This window comes from Nyctereutes procyonoides, unplaced genomic scaffold, assembly GCF_905146905.1.
Source record: "Nyctereutes procyonoides isolate TBG_1078 unplaced genomic scaffold, NYPRO_anot_genome, whole genome shotgun sequence".
Lineage (NCBI taxonomy): Eukaryota > Metazoa > Chordata > Mammalia > Carnivora > Canidae > Nyctereutes > Nyctereutes procyonoides.
Genome location: NW_026575146.1, coordinates 8,375,536 through 8,398,352, shown reverse-complemented (window position 1 = coordinate 8,398,352; position 22,817 = coordinate 8,375,536). Strand labels below are relative to the sequence as shown.

The following is a 22,817-nucleotide window of genomic DNA, read 5'->3' as shown; positions in this document are numbered from 1 at the left end:
AGTGGGGTATCTTGCTGAGAAAAAAATTGCTTTAAACATAAAATCATTCAACTCTTTGCCAGCCATTGCCTTAAGAAAACACATTTAAAAAATAAAAAGAAAGAAGAAAGAAAACACATTCAAATAAAAGGATGGAGCATAGGTCATTGTTTCAAAACAATTTTTTTTTCTCAATTGTTTGGAAAGCTTTCATTGTTCGTAAAATCTGTTGTTCTTAGTGTTATCCCACTTACCTTCAAGAGGGATTGAAAACATGCTAGTAAGGGATGGAAAAGTTAATTTATTTTTCCACAGCTTCATGAAGTATCTCATGAGTGAATTACACTAGTCATTTTTGCTTCAGTTTTAAGCAAAGAGGAGGAAGGGTTTGCAATTGGTGGCTTTCATGTATTCTTGCCATTTGCAATGATGGCTGCCTTCCATCATCAAAGACACAAATGTAATCAACAAGGATAGTAATATCTCAAACACCAGAGATATATTGATATTTCAACATCGTGATGGTGAGTTGAATAAACTCATTCAAAGGTATTTCTGAACTCACCTAAAATATAGTTAAGTACCAAATGAGGAATAAAATAATTAGTCATGCAATTTATCAGCTAAATACAATTATAACAATGTATTACAGTGTTACAGTAAGATACCTAGTCTATCTCATTCCTGACAGGAAAAAACATAAAAACAAAAAGAACTGCCATGAATAAAGTTTCCTAAAAATGAAAAAAAAAATGGAGAGATGTTATACCACTAAATCTATAGAAGAATATCAAAGCTGGTTTCTTATAATTTTATTCATAAATAATTCATGCATATTGATGAAAACAGAAAATATAGAGGATTTTAAAAGTAGAAAATAAAAATCATACATAATTCCCTTACCCAGGGCTAACTGCTGCTGCATCCCAATTGTCTCTCCTTCCAGAATCATTTATTCATTCATTTATTCACTCCTCTCTTTACTGCTCAATACAATCCTATACAAATTATAATGCATAAGTACTACTTGTAATCCACTTTCTTCATTATATATTCCATGTCAATAAGTACATTTCAATATACCATAATTTGCAGAATGTTCTTTTATACAATATACCATGATTTCTCAACAAAGCACCATTAGATTGATTTTGACAACATATATCAAATGTGTATACACTTTGACTCAACAATTCAAGTTCTAGGAATGAATCCTAAATAAATAATTAGTGTTGTGTGCCAAGACGTAGCAAGAAAGCTGTTCACAGTCTTGTTTAAAATCATGAAAGATAGGGTGCCTGGGAAGCTCAGTCAATTAAGCAGCCACCTCTTGATTTCAGCTCAGGTCTCAATCTCAGGCTCATGAGTTCAAGACCCATGTTGGACTCAAATAAAAGAAAATAAAAATTATGAAAGTTAGGTGTTTGCTTCAGCAGCACATATACAAAACTTGGAATGAAAATCATGAAAGTTAGAAACAATACAAATACCAATAATTTTAAATATAGTTAAATTAATTATGGCTTGTCCACACTGAAATGTTAGTGCAGCCACCCTAAAAATCTTGTTTTGAAGAATACTGGATAGCATGGGACTATGGTAAACAAATTGGAAATATAATTCCAAAGTTATGATTTTTTTAAAAATACATGATATATCTGAACCAATAAGATAATGTAATTTTTAAAAGATAGGACTTACCACTATCAGTAAAATGAGATAGATATGAGTAATTTTTTAAAATATGGAAGGCCTTTTGGAGGAAATTTTACAATATTACTGAAAGACATTTAAAAAGACCTAAAATAAATGGAGAGTTTTATAATGTCCATGGGTGGGAAGACTAAATATCACAAAGATGTCAATCCTCCCTAAATTAATTTATAAATTTAATGCAATTTCATTAAAAATTAATTTAAAAATTTCATTGGAAGTAAAAATAGCCATAAATAGCCAAAACAGTTTTGAAGAGGAACAAAGTCCTTTCCAAGAAGGATTATAAAGTCAAAGTAATTACAAAGTTATGGAAATTGAAACTGGGCTTCGTGAAGGCATAAACAAATAGAGGGGAAAAAATAGCAAAGAGAGCCCAGAATCAGATTCTCGTATAGGGGAATTTCACATATAATGGAGGTAGCTTTATAGATCAATGAGAAAAGGACATATTATTTAATTAATAGCTTTGAGACAATTTGGTTATCCAGTTGGAAGAAATAAAATTATATCTCTACCTCATATCATAAACAAAATTCTTTCAGCTGAAGTAACAAAATGTGAAAAAATACTTTAATACTTTTAAAACAGAATATAGATAAATAACTTAATAGTGTTCAGGCAGGGAAGGATTTATTAAAAAGAATTCAAAGCACAAACTGTAAAGAAAAAGAATAAATTTCATAGTTTAAAAATTAAAATTTCCTATGAAATAGATGACACCATAAACACAACAAAGACAAGCTACTTACTATATTAACACATTTGCAATACACAAAGTAAATAAAAAATTAAAATTCAGAAGGTACAAAGAGCTCTGAAAAATCAATAAGAAAGGCAACCTGATGTTGCTTATACATCTTTCTTGCTGGTACTTTGCTGCTATAGTATTTGGACATAAAAATTCAGAGTTGTTATAGGTGTCTCTTGAAGGGATCTTTTTTAATCCAGTTCATTATTTTTTAGCACTTGTCTAGTCCATATTGTTTAATTTTAAAAATATTTTTTGAGTCCTGGATAAAATTCACTTTCAATTGATTTTTAATCTTCCATCTGTCTTCCATCATCTTTTCATCTTTTCAGATGTGGGTGTGGGGCCTAATAGCAAAGCCTGATTTAGATCACTGCAAGTTTAAAGGCATTACTTTTTACAGTGTAAATCTTGAGCTAATATCTTCCTGCTTTCAAAGAGAAGAGTTAGCCTGCCTATAAGCTATGCTCATGATGCTCAGGAATCTTTCTCAATTTCTGTATTTTTTTTCCTTCAATCCTTAAATGCCCCCAAAATATGGAGAAGTAAGCTCTTGGAACAGTTTATCATCTTACTTTTAACACAAAAGTTTCTCTCTCTCTTTTTAATGGAAAAGCTGGTTCTACTTGTCTAGTCTGTTTTTGAGGATTATGTCACAAATCTAGGTCCTTAACTACAGGAATATTGCCTATATTTGATATGCCTCGGTTTATTTTCCCATATCACCCAATTATTTGAAGTTCAAACCTCTTTTTTCCTATCATTAGGTCCACCTGTTCTACCTGAATTATCATCAGCTCTTTGTGTGACTCACTTTTGTGCAACCTCGCTTAAATTTCAGATCCTCCCCTGTCATGGCTTCTAGCATTCTGAGCACATTCGGAGCATAAAATCTTGGTCTTCTATCATTTCCCTTGTCCATTCTTACCTCTCTTTTTCCTTTTGGTCTTCTATCATTTCCCTTGTCCATTCTTACCTCTCTTTTTCCTTTCTATCTTTTAAAGTAACATCAGTTCATCTACCTTCCCTCCAGATGCCAACTTAGGATGTGCCCTGGCTGGCTTTCCTGCAGCTGGCTCTGCCTTTTTCTGTTTCAGTATTCTGGAATTGACCTGAATACTTTGTTGGAGTATTTTATTTTTTAAATATTCTCAGTATTTTTTAAATGTATCTTGCTAGGGTTTGTTCTGCTGTCTGTTTTGTTTAGTCTTGTGATTCATCTTTGTATCAGAAGATTCTTTATGAATATATGACCCGTATGGATGGGTAACAGGACAACGAAGGGAAGTGAATCAATTCCACATGTACAACAATTAATTTGGGGAAGGACTCAACTGAGTAGATGGTGAACTGCAGCATCGGAGCAAACATAGTAAGATATTCCAAAATCAGTTATTAATAAAAATGCTTAGAACTATTTAAAAAAAACTTTCATGTAATGAATTAAAACCATATTGAGAGAGGGAAAGAGAATGTGTGTGAATACACTAGAAAAAAAAGAGCTAATCTCTGCTTGCAAGAAAGAATATCTGGAAAATTCATTATGGAACTGCCATACTATATCTAATATTTTAAAGGAAATCCCCATTATGTAGTGTGAAAGGGATATTTTTTAATCCTCTACAAAACAATAAAATAAACCTAAAAATTAGGCTCAAGGGAAAAAAATGGAATTTGACATTCAACAATAAAGATGCTCTACCTCTACCTAGAACTTCTCAAAACAAATACCTATAAAACTAAAAGTTTCAGCAACCAATGAAACAGTTCATCTTATCTGTGATATTGAATATTATTAAAATAACTCAATAAGATGGGAATTTTACTTTAACTTAATAATTTTTGAAGTGGATTTTTTACTCCCTTCAAATGAGCTTTTCTTTGACTAAATGTATAGTTTTATTTATTTGTTATGATAGTTGTAATATGTGGTGTTATTACTTTTCATGTTTAAAATTCCATAATAAATTTTCCATAAGTCTATGCATATGCAAAAAGGAAGGAGGAATGAGCATAAGATAATTATAGCAGTGGTATTACTTCACTCATGCTCATAAAACCTGAATAATGTACTAATGCCAAGGGAATTGTTTAGCTAAACATTAAGATAAACCACTTCGTGAGGTTCCTGGGTGACTCAGTTGGTTAAGCATATGACTCTTGGTTTCGGCTAAGTCATGATCTCAGGGTCATGGGATAGAGCCCCACATCAGGCTCTGCACTGGGTGTTGAGCCTGCTTAAGATTTTCTCTCTTTCCTCTCCCTCTGCTCCTCCCCAGCCTCTCCCTCTCTCCCTCTCTAAAAAAGAAAAAAAAAAAAGATAAACCACTTCTATTCCTTTTTCTGTTTTCCTTAATCTCACCAATCAATAACAAATATTTACAAAAATATCACTATGCTATGAATAGAACAAGCACATGACTATCCTTATAAAAATTAAAATTCTAATTGGAAGACAGAAGATAAACATATTTTTATTTTTTTAATTTATTTTTTATTTTTTTAATAAATTAATTTTTATTGGTGTTCAATTTACCAACATACAGAATAACACCCAGTGCTCATCCCGTCAAGTGTCCCCCTCAGTGCCTGTCACCCATTCACCCCACCCCCCGCCCTCCTCCCCTTCCACCACCCCTAGTTCGTCTCCCAGAGTTAGGAGTCTTTATGTTCTGTCTCCCTTTCTGATATTTCCCACACATTTCTTCTCCCTTCCCTTATATTCCCTTTCACTATTATTCATATTCCCCAAATGAATGAGAACATACACTGTTTGTCCTTCCCGATTGACTTACTTCACTCAGCATAATACCCTCCAGTTCCATCCACGTTGAAGCAAATGGTGGGTATTTGTCATTTCTAATGGCTGAGGAATATTCCATTGTATACATAAACCACATCTTCTTTATCCATTCATCTTTCGATGGACACCGAGGCTCCTTCCACAGTTTGGCTATTGTGGACATTGCTGCTATAAACATCGGGGTGCAGGTGTCCCGGCGTTTCATTGCATCTGAATCTTTGGGGTAAATCCCCAGCAGTGCAATTGCTGGGTCGTAGGGCAGGTCTATTTTTAACTCTTTGAGGAACCTCCACACAGTTTTCCAGAGTGGCTGCACCAGTTCACATTCCCACCAACAGTGTAAGAGTTAAACATATTTTTAAAAATACAATATACAGGCAGTCTGGTTGGCTCAGCAGTGTAGAGCCACCTTCAGCCCAGGGCATGATCCTGGAGACCCAGGATCGAGTCCTGCATCAGGATCCCTGCATGGAGCCTGCTTCTCCCTCTGCCTGTGTCTCTGCCTCTCTCTCTCTGTGTGTGTGTGTGTGTGTGTGTGTGTGTCTCATGAATAAATAAAATCTTTTAAAAAATACCATATACAATTTACACACAATTTAAAATATAATATACACATTTTTAAAATACAAAAACCTGTTAGCTTGGCTCCACTGTCTGACACATAGAAGGTGAATCCTATGCCCTATTCAATTCAGTATTCCATAAATAAAGATATCTTACATGCACTACCAGGCCAGTTGGCTGGGTGCTGGTAGAATAGCACAAAGGTCCAGAAAATAATTGGCATGGGCACCTTGCCACTCGAGAGGCCAGACTGGGGATGAGACTTGGTGACAGTGTTGAGGGCAGAGCTAAGTGGTTGGCATCTCTACTGATAAGTGGCAGTAAAGTCTGTACGCAATTAACTCTATTAATGACAGAATAAGTAGTCAGTTAAATAACCTAGAACTCAAAATGAAAGCATCTGTGTAGATGGGGTTATGTCAAAGATTAGAAATGGCGGTGAGGCAGAGAGGACAGATATCCAAGTATATGTTAAAATCAAAGGAGCTGAGGTCAAACGACTCAGAGCTGAGATGGTGGAGAGTGCGCTCTTACAGCTTGAATTGACTCCACACCAATGGGTCTGACTTGTCCTCAAGCTGGCAAGACTCAAAAAACTTAGTACCTAGATTAACACAGGGCTCTAACAGCAGCGCACCTGACCTTCTGATTATCAGAGAATGAATATTATTTAGTACTCAGAGGAAAAAGGCTATGGTTTCCAGGGAGTCTTAAATGAGTCTGAGAGAAGGGCTTTGAAAACGGGAAAAGTTATTACTAATAAATAAAGTATTAATAACTAACTTCACATTGAAACTTCACATTGAGGCAAGAAGGGATAAGGTATGTTCTGTGCTCAATGGGCAGACCTGGTTGCTGCAGCCAAAAGTTTCTAAGAGTAGCAAAGAAGCAGGAAAAAATAAGCGTGATTCAGAGGGTGGAGAAGTCTGAATGCCAGGATAAAGCAGGGGCGAAATTGTAGGTTCCTTGGAGCTAGACACTACATCTTACGTATTACTGATTACCCAGGTTTAACTAAATACATAATAACTAATTACTTAAGAACTCTTGATTAATTGTGGTGATGATGATAGTATGTGGAATAGCATTGTATTTGGAGATTAGATTAAGTACATAAGGCAAAAACTGCGTGTGCTCCTTATTACCTGTTGTAACCAACTTTATGAAGAGCTGGCAAAAAGCCAAATACAATACTACAAGCTGTACCTCAATTCCTGCACAATCTTATTAGGTAGGAATTATTATAATCCTCATTTGGAAAATGAAGGAATAGGGTTTGGAGAGGTTAAGTATCTTGTTCAAGGTCACATTTCTAGACAAAGCTAAAATTTGAATCCAGGCAGTCTGATTCCAAAAGCAAAAGACCACAATGCTACACCATATATGAATAACAATACCTAACATCTGTAAGCCAATTCATAATTGCCAAAATACATAATTCATCCATTTGATTCTCAGAATATCCTGATGGGGTAGTTGGTATTTTTACACAGGTATGTTTTCTATGAGACTGGAACCCACAAAGAAAAATAAATAAATCTAGGATGGGCAGGACTTGACATGGCAATAGGACAGATCCCCAAGAACATTAGCCAGAAGTTGAAAGTAAGTACAATGGGCCAGCCAGCACACTTGAGCTTACTGGATCCCTGAGAGCACTGATATCATTAGGGTCAGAACTTCCGGGTGAGCTGAGATGGCAGAAATTTTTAGGTCAACTCCACTACTAGGTCTCATGAGGAAATGAAGGGGTTTGGTCATCTTTTTATGTAAATGGTTTCCTTCCACCATTAGATTGCCTGGACTTTGTGGTCTTCCCCTTGTGTCTCTAAGACCTTCATGCAGTAAATGCTCAATAAAGGTTATCTGTAGGGGCACCTGGGTGGCTCAGTGGTTGAGCATCTGCCTTTGGCTCAGGTCATGATCCCAGGGTCCTGGAATTAAGTTCCACATCAAGCTCCCCATAGGGAGCCTGCTCCTCCCTCTGCCTATGTCTCTGCCTCTGTGTGTGTGTGTCTCTCATGAATAAATAAATAAAATCTTTAAAACAATGGTTATCTGTAGATGATTTGGCTAAGGAGTTTGGGCTTAGTCTAGCATTTGCTATGTAAAACTTTCTAAATAAAACTGCCAAAAAGTTATAACAAAATAAATGTAATAATGGCCAGTCTTTTAAAGCAAGCTTCTAAAGATATAAACACCTAAGTATAATTCTGTGTGCTTCTCACTAACTTTTATTTGCTCAGTCAAGTTTAAACTAAACCACATATTGCCTCAAGGTGTAACCAGACATGACTTTATTATACATGACTCCACACTTTACCTTAGGCTCTCTCTTAGGCCTGGCATATATTTCTCAGAAGTCTGAGCTTACACTACTGGATACAAGCAAATGTCACTGGACTAGCTTGTGTGATACTTAGTCAGGAACTTCTCAAAAGCTACTGTCTAGCCTCTTCCTTCATCTGTTCGTCAAGGCAAACTAGAAACTTCTACCAGTTCTTTGGTCTCCAGTCTTAGGTATAACTATTACATCTCTAATAACAGAAAGAGCTTAGTTTTATTAAAGTCCTATCTCAACAAACTTTGTTCTTGAATTCTCTCATTTATGTGGTTGAATAATTTGTAGTGATGCTATAGCTACCTTCTATAGTTCAACCACTACCATGGCTACACCACAATCATTTTTGTGACACTAGCCACTAAGAAGAGATTCTCTTTCCATGCTAATTACTGAAGAGAAAGCTTTGTCCATGCCAGCAGATTTTTCCAGTTGCTAGTTGCTCTACAAAAATTTTTTTAAGATTTTATTTATTTATTTATTCATGAGAGACACAGAGAGAGAGGCAGAGACACAGACAGAGGGAGAAGCAGGCTCCATGCAGGGAGCCCGATGTGGGACTCAATCCTGGGTCTCCAGGATCACACCCTGGGCTGAAGGCAGGCGCCAAACCGCTGAGCCACCCAGGGATCCCCTACAAATTTTAACATGATATATAAATATGATGGCTGCTAAGGTGGTTCCTTATATCCAGAAATGAATATACACTAACTTCAGCTTTAGATTCTGACCTTTCCACTACTAATCTGAATTTAGATTGTGCAACATAAAATTTAAGATTTGAAAGATATTTTAGAGACCACTGAGTCCTATCCTAAGCCCATAGTTTTCAGAACGGAAAACTGAGTTCAGGAAAACTAGGTGATCTGTCCAAGGGTACTCAGAAGAGCCAGCTCATACACTCAATCCTAAACCAGGCTTCCTTCTACCTGGCAGAGTCGCTTTTTTTTAATACCGGAACAGTCTAAACATTTAAAAAAGAAAACAAAGAGGCTTTACAACAAATATTGAAATTGTTATTGGAAAATAGTGAAAACCTGTGGCCTGAAGGAGTAAATGTCCTTTTTAAATTATATTAAATATTAAGCAATATTAAGTAATTGAATATTAAGTAACTCTTTAAAAAAAACCATCACCATATAAATTTATTTTGGTACATCAGCTTTGTAACTAAGCCAAACGCACTGATTAATGTTCTTGTTGAAGAAGAGTAGTATTTTGTGTCTACAGTTGTGGTCTATGTGATATTAATATCTTACTTATGCATTTGTCTCTCTTTCATGATGATCTAAATCACTCTAGTTCAGCAAGGCAGTGTAGTACAATGAAAAGAGCACTGAACGAGGAGTCAAAAGAGTCTTGACCACTTGTCTGAGCAGTTAATTAGCTGTGTGACTTGGACTTGAACAATAACTAAAAAACAAAGAAATGGGCCAGGCGATCTTTAAGTTCTTTTCAGCTCTAAACATCCTTCACTATCCTCATCACACTCATTGAAACTGAAAGTAAACACATGAAAATTCATGAGGTCTTAGGTTTACACAATTTAAAGCAGCAATTCATTCATACAATTACTGCCCCCAAAATTCTACATTTTAGAAGTTCTATCCACAGAAAGGGTCTTTATATCATCTCAAGGCCAATTTACTTTTGCAAAAGCAACTCATAGGAGTAAGACAGATCAGTCCTGAAATTTTTGCCTGGCCTTAAAAAACTGTCAGCATTCCTTCTAACTTCCTAGGTCATTCTTAGAAAAGTAAATGAAGATCTCTCTTTCCATCCTTTAAGAACTAAACTGACTTCTAAATAAGCAACCAAATTATTTCAGTATAAAAAAAATAAAATGAAAAAAATTAAAATGGTATTCTAGCTATAACTTAAATAAAAATAAAAGCATGATTGTCAATGTTCTTTGGTTAATTTTATACACACAGGAAATTTCTACTGAAATATTAAATAGCCTTACATTTAATTCCTTTTTAATTTGCATTCATAAGCAATTGTAACATACAGATGCATATATTAAACCCACATCTGAATAAATTAGTGAAATCTAGTATATCTGAAACTAGCCGACATCTTTCCAGGAATACTGGTTTACATCTACTTCTGGGTTTTTTTAACTCACTATGTCCATTTCATTTATCACATATCTAAGAGGGGCATGAAAATAAGATGCACATCTGTTTTCAGCACTCCAACACAAGCTGTCAGGATTGCTGTCTACAGAATTCCTACATTGAGTGAAGAAGAGTAAATAAACCCATTGGGCCCCCTCCACATCTGAGATTCTATGACTCTATAATTATTTTTCAGTCTAAAATCTGAAAGGCTCATCTTTCTAATTGTGATAAATTACAAGAATAGACCCAATTTTTTCAACCTTTGCACGTAACTCTGAAGACCCACCTTACAAAGTATATAGTCCTGGAAGCCAAGTAAAGAAAGTAGATTAAGGAGGAGAGAACTATCTACCCTGTCAGAGGCTGCTAATTGATCAAGATGAGTACTGAGACTTGACTATTGGATTTAGCAACATAAGGTCATTGGTAACCTTAACAAAAGTAGTTTTGGTGGTGTCATCAGTAGGGCACCAATCTTCAAATTGACCTGATCCCATCATACTCTGCCAAATCTGTAAGAAAGTTGTTCTGTCTACATAAGAGGTCTAAAGGCAGCATGTTTCCTACAAGGATGGAAGCAGCACTAGGCTACCCACCACCATGCTTCACCCAACTGAACTAACAGTCACAGATGCTGACCTGCCTCTACTCTCATCAGGCAGCTGAGGGCATGATGTATCAGGATTATCTCTTTCATTTTTACCAATGTTTGGATAGAATGACTAATTAGTCATCTTGCTCTCATTTGTGCTAAATTAAGGGACCCCAATGGTGTCATTACCCACTTTCTCTTTTCTTTAAATTCAGGGTGAGTCCCAACATATTCCACATCCCCTACTACTGCCATTGCTGCCACCACTGCTAAAGCAGAAATAGAATGGTATTCATAGGTTAGCTATGAACTTGGTAGGCCTAATTTCCTTAGCTCTCCAGATCAACAGATTACTGAGGTCTTAGTAGGTGGTTTCTTACCACTAGATTTGTTCTCTCTGGGGTATATGTATGTGTTTGTGTGCATTAGCTTAGTTACATGCCACTCATATTTTTAGTCAATTATTTTACATGTTAAATGTCAATTGTTGCATGGAGTACTTACAGTAAAGAGGTATGCTGAGGGAAAGAAAGAACTCTGAGTTTAGAATCTAGAATTCTAAGTTCAACTTTTCTGCTAAGTAGTTCTGAAACTTTGATCAAGTCACTTGATCATTCTAGATCAGTTTTCTTACCTAGAAGAGGAAGGAATTAGATAAGATAAGCAGTTTGTAAACTGTGTTCCCAAGAGCCTGGGTTTCTCAGGAACAACAAAATGAGTGAAGAGAGGCTATGCCAAATCAGCTTTCATCTGTCTTAGAGACTGAGAATCTGCTACTGCTGGTAGAAATATTTGATGGATTTAAATATTGCTTTGCAATATTAAAGATTCATTAATCTTTATGGCCCTATATCTGATACAAGGACTGGATTCAGTGTATTTCTTTGTCTTCCAATAAAAAATGATCATATGCAGGAAACTCTGAATAAATTATCCATAATAGGAATTAATAAAATAATATTCTAATAGCATAAATATATAGGTTACTGCTTAAAACAGCCAGAATCTCTTTGGCCAAGAAATATTAGCTTCTCTGTAACATTTTTCTAAAATCAAACCCTAAACATGTACCCCTAACCATGCCTTCTGAAAAAGCTTAGATTCACATGCAGTTACAATTCTCACATGAATTACTGGACAATACCAAGAAAGAACCTCACATTTACATTCTAAATTCGTCAATTTGGTTCTATCATCACTAATATTAACAATCAATTGATTACTGCAGCACCTGAGTGGCTCAGTGGTTTAAGCGTCCTACTCCTGGTTTCCACTCAGGAAATCTCAGGGCAATCTCAGGGTCATAGGATGGAGCCCAGAACTAGGCTCTGTACTCCAAACAGAGTCTGCTTGTCTCTCTCCTTCCTTCTCTGCCCCTCTCCAGGTTCCCATTGGCACGCTCACACATGCACACACACTCTCTCTCTCTCAAATAAATAAATAAATAAATAAATAAATAAATAAATAAATACAATCTTTAAAAAGGAAAATAATCAGTTGACTACTTTTGGTAAAAGACAGTCAATGTAGGATTAAAGGAAAACTAATTTTCTGGATTGGGAGTTATCTCTTCAGTACAATCAATTATAGTAGCCGATGATGATAAATATTAAATTTAGGCAATAACCAAATATTTTACTTTCCAATTCTTCATTGGGTTCTGAGTTATACTGGGCTCATAACATACATCTCCCTATCTATATTATTGGTATCTTTTCACTTGAAAATTATAACATTAATTTATTTAATTTAGTTATTGTTTGGGAGTATTTCTCAAAATTAAATTGTAACATTGTTATCAAAATAAAAAATAGTCAGTATTTATTACTTTATTTCAAAATTCATTTTTTTATTTGAGTATAGTTGACACACAACGTTACATTAGTTTCAGTTATACAGCATAGTGATTTGTCAAGTTTACAGATTATGCTACGTGTACAAGTATACCTACCACCTGTCATTATATATCAATATAACATATCACTGACTATATTCCCTATACTGTGCCTTTTATTCCATAACTTATTCATTCCATATCCGAAAGCCTGTATCTCCTATTCCCATTCAAATTTCTTCTTAATGTGTTATATGCAAACATAATCAGGAAGGGCAGTGCATGTCTATCAATTAATTTCCTGCATCAGTTAATTTCTGTGTGTCAATTTCCTCATCTGAAGAGTGAAAACCTTACCACCTACACACAGCTGAGTTTATTCTGAGAAAAGAATTTTACCAAATTTGTGTAAATCTCTGACATCATAAAATGAAATATACAACCAATCTTGCTCCTCATTAAGCTATATCAAATATATGGCACCAAAAGAAAGAAAAGCAGATGTGTCTGAGCCAAGTTTTTATTCCCCACAGGGACTTAGATATTTATACCCAGTAGAAGTGATGAAATTACCATTCTTTTTCTTTCTTCCAAAAAGAAGAAAGAGAGAAAAGATGTAATAGCTAACACTTGTGTGGTACTTTAAACTTATAAAGTACTTTTATAAGTTATGAATTATAATTTTTGTAACAAACTTGTGAAGTAGAAACTATTTTTATTTTACATCTGAGGATAATGAAGTTCATAAAAGCAACTATAACCGGATTGCTCAGAGGAGGAGCAGTATTTGGACCAGGAATTCCATCTCTGAAGTCTTCCCCCTTTCCACTAAACCAAACTAGAATAGTAGATTCTTTGATAACAATACACACTGTGGGGGCACCAGGGTGACTCAGTCAGTTAAACATCCAACTCTTGATTTCAGCTCAGGTCGTGATCTTGGGGTCCTGGCATCAAGCCCCGTTTTTGGGTTCCATGCTCAGCAGGGAGTCTGCTTGAGGATTTCTATTCCTCTCTTTCTGACCCTCCCCCCTCTAAAATAAATAATAAATCTTAAAAATATATATACACCTTGAAAGTTAGATGATTTGAGTAATATCCTGGGTTGAACTAACCCAGGAGCGGTTAGCTAAAGCTCTGAACTACCATTGGCCACTGGTCTTCATCTTCCAACTCACTCTCAACTTGTCTTCTGGACTTTTTTGCCACTTCATATACAAATGTCCTCTTTGTACCATAAACAGTGATGGAAGGGACTGGGTCTTATTCTTGTTGCTCTATAATAGCTCATGTGTAAGAAAGTCTAAACAAATTATTTAAATAAATTAAGTCACCAATTCATGAAAAGAAAAGAAAATTTTGAACACTTTATTTGTGACTTGCTTAGTGCTAGCTCAGTAAACAGGACAGAGAGAATCCTTGTCATCATGGAGTTATGGACAGTTGTAGAATAGCTAACAATAATAATTATGGTAACTCAACAAGAGCCAGGTGCTATGAAAGGTAGAACACTGGGAATTAGCATAGCATGAGGCAACAGGGAAGGCTTCCCAAAAGGAAACACATTGAATCTGCCTTCTAAGGTTGAAGAGGAGGGATACAGATGAGGAGGAAAATGCAGCTGAACCAGAGAGATGTGTACATGTATGAAGATGGGGAAACGCGTTCCCTAAAGCCTATCTTAAATTCTGCATCTTACAGAACTACTGTGGTTCAGAACCAAATCTAATAATGATGTTGGGATTTTCAGGGTAATAAAGGCATCGTTAACAGATTCAAGTAATTTCTTCATGTAGGTAAATCATGTACTTTTTTGTATCTTTAGAATATTTCAGTAAATGTATTCAGCCTTGCTATAAAAACAGGGGGTGGGTAAATAATTATCTCTCTTTTATCAGAAACTAACCATTTTATGTCATATGTAGAGATTCGATATTCTAATTGCTGTCATACCTGGTTACGAAACTGTATTCTTATGAAACCAGGAGGAAATGTTATAAAGATTTATTTAGTCACAGCTGTTTTTACAAGTAATTTCAAATTTTATAGTTATATTTGTACTTCCAATTGTAAATTAAGTCTTTATTCAGTGGGATTTGGGGAGCTGTTATACAAGGTGTCATAAGGTTATGTGTGGTATTCCATGTTGTAGAAAATACAATAAATTACATTGCTTTAATGGCAAACACTTTATACACATCATTAAAATGAGATGTATGCACAGCTTATAATTTTACAACTTTAAAGCTTGGCATAAAATTTACACACATATATAAACTGCCAGAAAGACACGTTTTATTATATGCAGACAGATACTGAATAAACTGCTATGAACTCTCTATGAGATACTGTTATATACTGAATTTTGTTCTCCCCAAAATGCACATTGAGGCCCTAACCCCAGTACCTTAGATTGTGACTTTATTTGGACACAGGTCTTTGAAGAGATAACAGAGATCAAATGAAGTCATACAGGTGGGGCCCTAATCCAACAGGACTTGTGTCCTTACAAGAAGGAAAAACACCAAGGGTGTGTAAATACAGGGGAAAAAAAGGAGGACACAGTGAGATGGTGACCATCTGCAAGCCAAGGAGAAAACTTTCAAATGAGACCAAACCTGCTGGCACCCTCACCGTGGACTTCTTAGCCTCCAGAACTGTAAGAAAATACACTTCTATGGTTTAAGCCCCCCATCTATAGTACTTTGATACAGCAGATCTTATAGACTAAATTATTTCCCACCAAAATTCATATGTTGAAGTCACATAAGCTACAGTGTGACTGTATTTGAAGATCAGGCCTTCAGCAATTACAAGTTAACTGAAGTCATCATAAAGGTGAAATCCTAATCCAATAGGACCAGCACCTTTATAAGAAGAGAGACACACACCAGAGAATGCTTCCTCTATGTCTGTGCCCACAGAGAAAAGGACACAGTGAGAAGGCAGCTATCTATATAAGCTTGAAAGAGAGCGCTTACCAGAAACTGGATTTTCCAACAACTTCATCTTGGACTTTTAGCCTCCAGAAACTGTGAGAAAATTGATTTCTGTTGTTTAAGCCCCCAGGCCATAGACTTTGTTATGGCAGGCCAAGGAGACTAATATAGCAGCAGACTAACACAGATAAGTACATTTTAGTCATAAATATGCCCATGTAAGTATATGCATGCACATGCAGACTGCCTAGGTATAGTCAAATTATCTAGAGCTGTATTTGAAAACAGTGGGAGGACTCTTATTATATCTTTGCATATTAGAATTTTTCTTAGATTAAAAATGAGCATGTATAATTTATGTTAAATATACAGCCAGATTGTATTCGGATACAAATTAGGAAAAAACAGAGATTGTTTTTATGAAGTGGGGCCAATGTATGGGTACTCTCAAAGGAAAAAATGTTTTGGACATATTCACAAGTTGATTATTTCAGCATTCAGACAGAACATTAAGAGACTCGGCTTAACCTACCTGTAGTTACCAAGGAAGCACATTACATTTACACTCCACTGGTTCAAATTAAACTTTTTACATATAGCTGTTACATTACTGTCACTTATCAAGTTACCTTAAGAAGCTTTTTGTAAGTTTAATTAAGCTTTGACTGATTCTCCGATGGTACAAAGAAAGATGAATTCCTTAAATATTTAATTCATTTAGGACTCCAAGTGTGATTTTCTCAATGTGGCTGTTAATTTCTTGGAATTAATTACTTTGAATTAAAGCTGCTTTTTCAGACATCCGAGACACAGAGTCACAGCTCACACAATGCATAATAAATTCAATATTTCGTCTGTTTTGAGAGAATTTATCTCAAACTGTATCTAAAATCTCAACCTGGCAGTCTTATCTGTGACCATGGAACTCAGGACTCTTTGACTGTAAACTCCCTTCCAACCAGGTTCTCGGTTTTCCTTCCGATTCCCCTTTTCAGGCAAGTATTAATGAGGGAAAAGATTAGCTGCCCTCCGCCTGCGCCATCAACATTCTTTTTCATGCTAATTCCCTTCTCCTTAACTCATGCCACGCCTCTTGTTCCTCAGAAAGCTCTTCCCCTATTACAGTCAGCAGGCAACAAAATCCCAGGCCCCTCCCTCCCCTTGGTATCCTCTGAAAACACTGAATACACCATGGCTTTAATTACACAGTTTCTATTTGTTCTCTTCCAGTAGTTTGAAGGCTACCCAAGACTGGCATCTGTGTTCCTCAAGACTAGATCTCCAAGAAGACAAGATCAGGCAACCACATCTATGGAGCAAAAAATACCCCCAGAACCAGAAACTGGATTCCCATAAAAGAAGATGGAAAACTGGATACATGAGAAGACAGAAAACCACACACACATACACACTCATGCACGCATGCATGCACACACACACGGCCACAAAGACAGAAGCACACGGGCATGAAGCCTGAAAGCCTCATGATTTTTCAGCACTCAGCACCGACTCCACTGCTCCAAGCCCCATGCCAGATGCTGAGGTTATAGGAGCCACTAGTTGACTCAACTTCTAAAGGAGAAAGCTGCCTTTTAATTGACATTCGAACTCCCTGAAGGATGTGAAGACATTGGAAGACTATAAATTAGCTATTTAGCTCTCACATTTACAAGTCTCACTTTAGGGAAAGCTTCTTCTCAGACACCGTTTTCTAGCACTAGCAACATAGTCACTGAAAAATATTTCTAGATTAATTCACTGAGCAGTCTTCCTTTCCTTCCACCGCCACCTCCCACACACCTCGGATTCAAAATATAAGTATTTACATCTAAAATATAAAACACAAAATGGCATGTTAGAATCTCCAGTTCCAGGAACTTCCTATTAAAAAAAAAAGTGTTATAAAAATACTTTTGTTGCAAAGAAAAATAGGACTAGGAAACAATTAATTAGAAGGGAAAACATTGCACTGCCATGGTGGTTAGGACAGAAGTAGCCAGCACTGGGGGGCAGGCATGGACGCCCCTCCTGGGTGGGTGCCCTCGGGAGGCAGGTACCTACCGCCTTTCATCATGCCAACTTCATAGCACTTGCGCAGCCGACAGGCCTGACAGCTCTTCCTCCTGTTCTTATCAATTGTGCACTGGTTGGTAGCTGGACACATGTAGTCATTATGTCCTATTAAAAGCAAGAGGACAGAATTAATATTATTTCAGGAGATGTAGTCAGAATCTAGAGGGAAACTGCCTGGAGGATGTTTTTCTGTCATCTACTTGGCTTTACTGTGTTGCAGATACTCTTGATAGGTCAGGTAAGATGTGGACTGGAAATATCTGTTGAATTCAGTAATAGGAGTCATTAGATATAAGAATTTAAGCAACTTTTGTGGGACAGCTAAGATAGAAAACAGGTGTGCGTTGAGCTATGCAGGAGAGGTGAGGAAAAGGCAGAGCTTAAGTGTGTAGACCTCTCTGAAGAGTTGAACTGAGAAGTGGAGAAGGGATGTAAGGTGAAGGTTTGAAAGTGATGTGAGGTCCCAGGAGACCTTTTCTTTGCAACAGAGTTGTATATCATGGATGTGAATGAGAAAGAGAATTTGAGCAACAGAGATGCAGTAAACATGAGGTAAAAGAAAGAACTCCCCCATGTTCCTTCCACCCCTCAGGCTGTGGCTTCCTAGTTTCATTTGCAGATTCTCTCCAACATCCACTCTAGAGCAGCACAGGACTCAGTGTCAAGCCCTTCTTCTTCTCTTTTTTTTTTTTTTTTTAAGATTTTATTTATTTATTCATGAGAGAGAGAGAGAGAGAGAGAGAGAGCGAGACAAAGGCAGAAGGAGAAGCAGGCCCCATGCAGGGAGCCTGACGTGGGACTGGATCCTGGGCCTCCAGGATCAGGCCCTGGGCTGAAGGTGGCGCTAAACCACTGAGCCACCCGGGCTGCCCCAAGCCCTTCTTCTGATTCCAAAGTCAGCCACAAGACCATCTATTCCATGGCTACAGCTCCCGCGGTCATAAATGCAGATGACTCGCAGATTTATACTCCCAGACCAACCCTCTTCTTTGAGTTCTGACTACATAGGGCCTATTGCCCATAAGAAGTTTCTGCTCTAAGATTTAGAAGTCACCTCCATTTCTTTATCCCTCAAAAGAAGTCTGGTTTCTGATGTGAATATTAAACTCCACAAATTAGGGGATCCCTGGGTGGCGCAGCAGTTTGGCGCCTGCCTTTGGCCTAGGGCATGATCCTGGAGACCCGGGATCGAATCCCACGTCTGGCTCCCGGTGCATGGAGCCTGCTTCTCCCTCTGCCTGTGTCTCTGCCTCTCTCTCTCTCTCTGTGTGTGTGACTATCATAAATAAATAAATAAATAAATAATAAATAAATAAATAAATAAATAAATAAATTTAAAAAAATAAACTCCACAAATTAATAAATATCGGCATGTTTAATGAAGAAATACATTTATCTAAAATCCAAATGCTTAGGCCTGAATTTAGACTATGGGGAAGATATATATTATTTTTAAATGTTTCCCATTCTCAAAAAAAAAAAAAAAGTGAGGAAATATTGCCCCCTCTAATTCAGATCATCTGTGTCTCCATTTTCCCATTCACTAAGGGCAAGATGTAACATGTATTAAAGTGTTTTCACTATAGAACTCTTTGTTCCTTATTCAGCTTAAGGGTCAATCTCAATTAGAATAGGGTGGAGTGGGACCTTAACAAGAAATGTTGGTCTCATAAAACTTGCTTCTCCATCTTTAGACATACATTATAAAAATTACTACATAAACAGGCTTCAGATCAAATTAACACATACATTCTTCTTCCGACCATAATAGGAACCAGCAAACTAACCAGCAAAATTGTAAACTGACAACTTCAGTAAAAGACCACAAACCACCTCAAATATCCAGGAATAGTTTTTATGTTTAGAACTGCCCTTATTAACACAGACAAGCTGAGGAAATCATAGAATCAGAAACAAAATTTACCTAGGCAGATGTTAACTTTAAGCAAAAGTTGCCGTCTTCTGACACCTCAAAGAAATTTTCAGTGTTTGGTTTCCTATGATGTTTATGCTCTACGTGCTGATTTATTTTAAATCTAAAAATGAGTTTATATTAAGTCTCAGAAGAAAAGAATCAATAATCATTCAAACTAAAAATTAACTCTGATACACTTTCCTCTCAAAAACCAGTTGTTCTGCAAGCAAGAAGATGGGAGAACTGAATTGGATCAGAGGCCAATTGGCAAAATGTTATGTTTGCACTGGCCATCCCTGTAGATGTGTATCTTTATAGAACCAAGTGAAATTCCTGAACTAACATGTTTAACAGATAAAACACACTGGATTTGTGCAATTGAATTCATCCCTTAACTAGAAAGAAAATAGATGCACAGCAGAATCATGTTTGTAATGCAAACTCTTGTTGATAAAGTGGATTTTCTGCTCCGACTACATTAAAATTTAGAATTGGTAAATTGGCAACAACAACAACAAAATGAATAGGTACATACTTGATACATCTGGTTAAAACAAAATCTTCTTAACTAAACACCATTAACTATTTATAAGTCTTCAACTTACATCAGAGAAGGAAAACAGCAGGTAGGTTTTTGTTCTCTGAGTATAACTTTGTAAAGGTGTGTTGTTATTTTTTTTTTAAATACTCTCCATACTGGGTGGAGCTGAAACTCATGACCCTGAGACCAAGACCTGAGCTAAGATCAAGAGTCAGATACTTAACCAACTGAGCCACCCAGGCACCTCAGTAAAGTTGTGCTATTAAAGCAATTGAAGCAATTCAAAATTAGTTTCTTTAACAAGAAACTTTATTTTAAGCTTTATTATTTGTTCTTGTGAAAACAATGCCTATGAAAATCCTATCCTATTGAAGTAGAGTTAATTTTTTAAAAAAAATCACACCAACTGTATGAATGAAATATACAGTGTTTTCACTGAAGACAGTGAGGAACTCCATGTACCTGTGATCAGATAGGCCCTAATGTGCCTTTTACATTAGGCCTGGATGAAGTGTGAAAGGCCAAAACCAAGATGTGAGGCTCAGGTGATGTTTTAGAGAAATAATCACTATTGTGTTGCCCACCAAAAATAAAAGTAAAGCTTTTGGACTAATATGGGGTCTGAATAATTGGAAATAGAGAGAAGAGGAGATAAATGAAACCTAAGCAGAAAGCATGAAGAACAGGAACCACCAGGCCAACCCACAGCTCCTAGGCCAGCTCATACACAGCTTTTCCCCACATGTCTCTGGGATTCTTTCTCTCAACTTTTTGTTTTTCCTTTTCTTCTTATTTTTCCCTCTGTCAGTAGTAGCTGGTTTTGCATTGTTACCATTACATAGAAAGATCACAATTGCTAGCTACAAAAATAAGCAATGACTCATGGTTAGAAATTAATTATATTATATTATATTATATTATATTATATTATATTATATTATATAATTATATTATATAATTATATTATATTAATATAATTAATATAGTCTTATATTAAGAAATATAAAACAGACCATATTAAAACAAGCAGGTGAGGACGTGGAGAAAAGGAAACCCTAGTGTTCGTGCACTGTTTGGTAGGAATGCAAAGCAGTGTGGCCTCTGTGGAAAATAGTATGGCAGTTCCTCAAGAAATTTAAAATAGAACTACCCCTACAATCTAGTGATTCCACTACTGGGTATTTACCCAAAGAAAACAAAATCATTAACTCAAAGAGATATCTGTACTACCATGTTCATAGCAGCATTATTCATAATCGTCAAGGAACAGAAACTACTCAAGTGTCCATTGACAGATAAATTAAAAAAGAAAAGATGGTATTTATATAAATATATTGGAATATTCTTCAGCCTTAATAAAGAGGAAATCCTATCATTCGTGACAACATGGATAAAGCTGAAGGGCATTTTGTGAAGTGAAATAAGCCAGGCAGAGAAAGACAAATACTTCATGGCACCACTTTATATGGCGTCTTGAGACCAATAGGGTGTGAGGATCTGATGTATAACATGATAACAAGAATTGATAACACCTGTATTGTATCACTGAAATTTACTCAGAAAGTAGAATGTAAATGTTCTCACCATAAAAAAGTAAACACATGAGGCAATGGATGTGTCAACTGACTCAGTGAAGGGAATCCTTTCACAAAGGATAGGTATATCAAATCACCACAATGAACACTTTAAATATCTTATAATTTTGTCAATTATGCTTCAATAAAGCTGAAAAAAATAAAATAAGTAGTATCCTGAGAGAAATTTAACACTGGGTATCTTTCCTTTTGCCACACTTTTCCCTCACCACATTCTGGCAGTCACATCAGACCAAATCTCTTTGCTGAACTTCACATCCATATACCTACTCACCCACAGTCCATTTAGATTTGACTTTTTCATAGCTTTGTCAAGATGAATGTGTCCCAAACATAACTGATGATCATCTTTCCTCATTAATCTCTTCCAATTTACCACCATACCACAAAGCCTGAGACGTGGTGTTATTTCAAGACTCTCTACCCTCTTCCTCACTCAAACCTGCACACACATGTACACACTGATCCAGTCAATTACTTTTAAATTCTTTTAAAAAGCAAAATCAATTTTTCCCAGGGCCCACCATCCCTACATCACTCACACTGTCTCCAGCCCAGATTATCACAGCAGCATACTAAGCCACCCCCTGCCTCCAGCTTTCCCCCGCCAACCATTCCCCACTGTGCTGCGAGGTGATTCTTCTAAAATCATACACTACCATGCCTCTACCCTGCTTTCATATTCTGATGCTCCTCAAAGCTCTAAGGATAAAATCTAAATGCCTTAAGACAGCTTATAAAGCTGTTCCTGATCAGCTCCTACCTCCCTTCCTGGTCTTATCTTTTACACTAAGTTCTAACCATGTCCTCTGTTATCTCTTTTCCCTTCTCCTTCTTACCTCCAGGACTGCATACACCATTCTTTCTTGGGGGGACACACTTCCCTTACACTTAGCCCAACTGACTCCCATTAATCTCTCAAGTGTGTCAGTTGAGATATCAACTAAGCTGGGGTTCCTTTCTGCCCCTCCAATGATGCCTAGCTTTTGTCCTATCACAGTGCTTACTACATTGGACTTTAATTGCTTGTCACCATCCCCAGGTGACTATAGGC

The 22,817-nt window shown here is 36.5% G+C and overlaps 1 protein-coding gene across 2 annotated transcripts in view; it reads right to left on the bottom strand.

Annotated features, from left to right (window-relative positions):
* Positions 1–22,817, bottom strand: part of ESR1 (estrogen receptor 1) — a 276,934-nt gene that overhangs the window by 182,113 nt on the left and 72,004 nt on the right. For both annotated transcript variants that reach the window (XM_055311110.1, XM_055311109.1), the window contains exon 4: positions 17,701–17,817. In XM_055311110.1, coding sequence (XP_055167085.1) covers positions 17,701–17,817 — 117 coding nt within the window. The remainder of the gene's footprint in view (positions 1–17,700; positions 17,818–22,817) is intronic.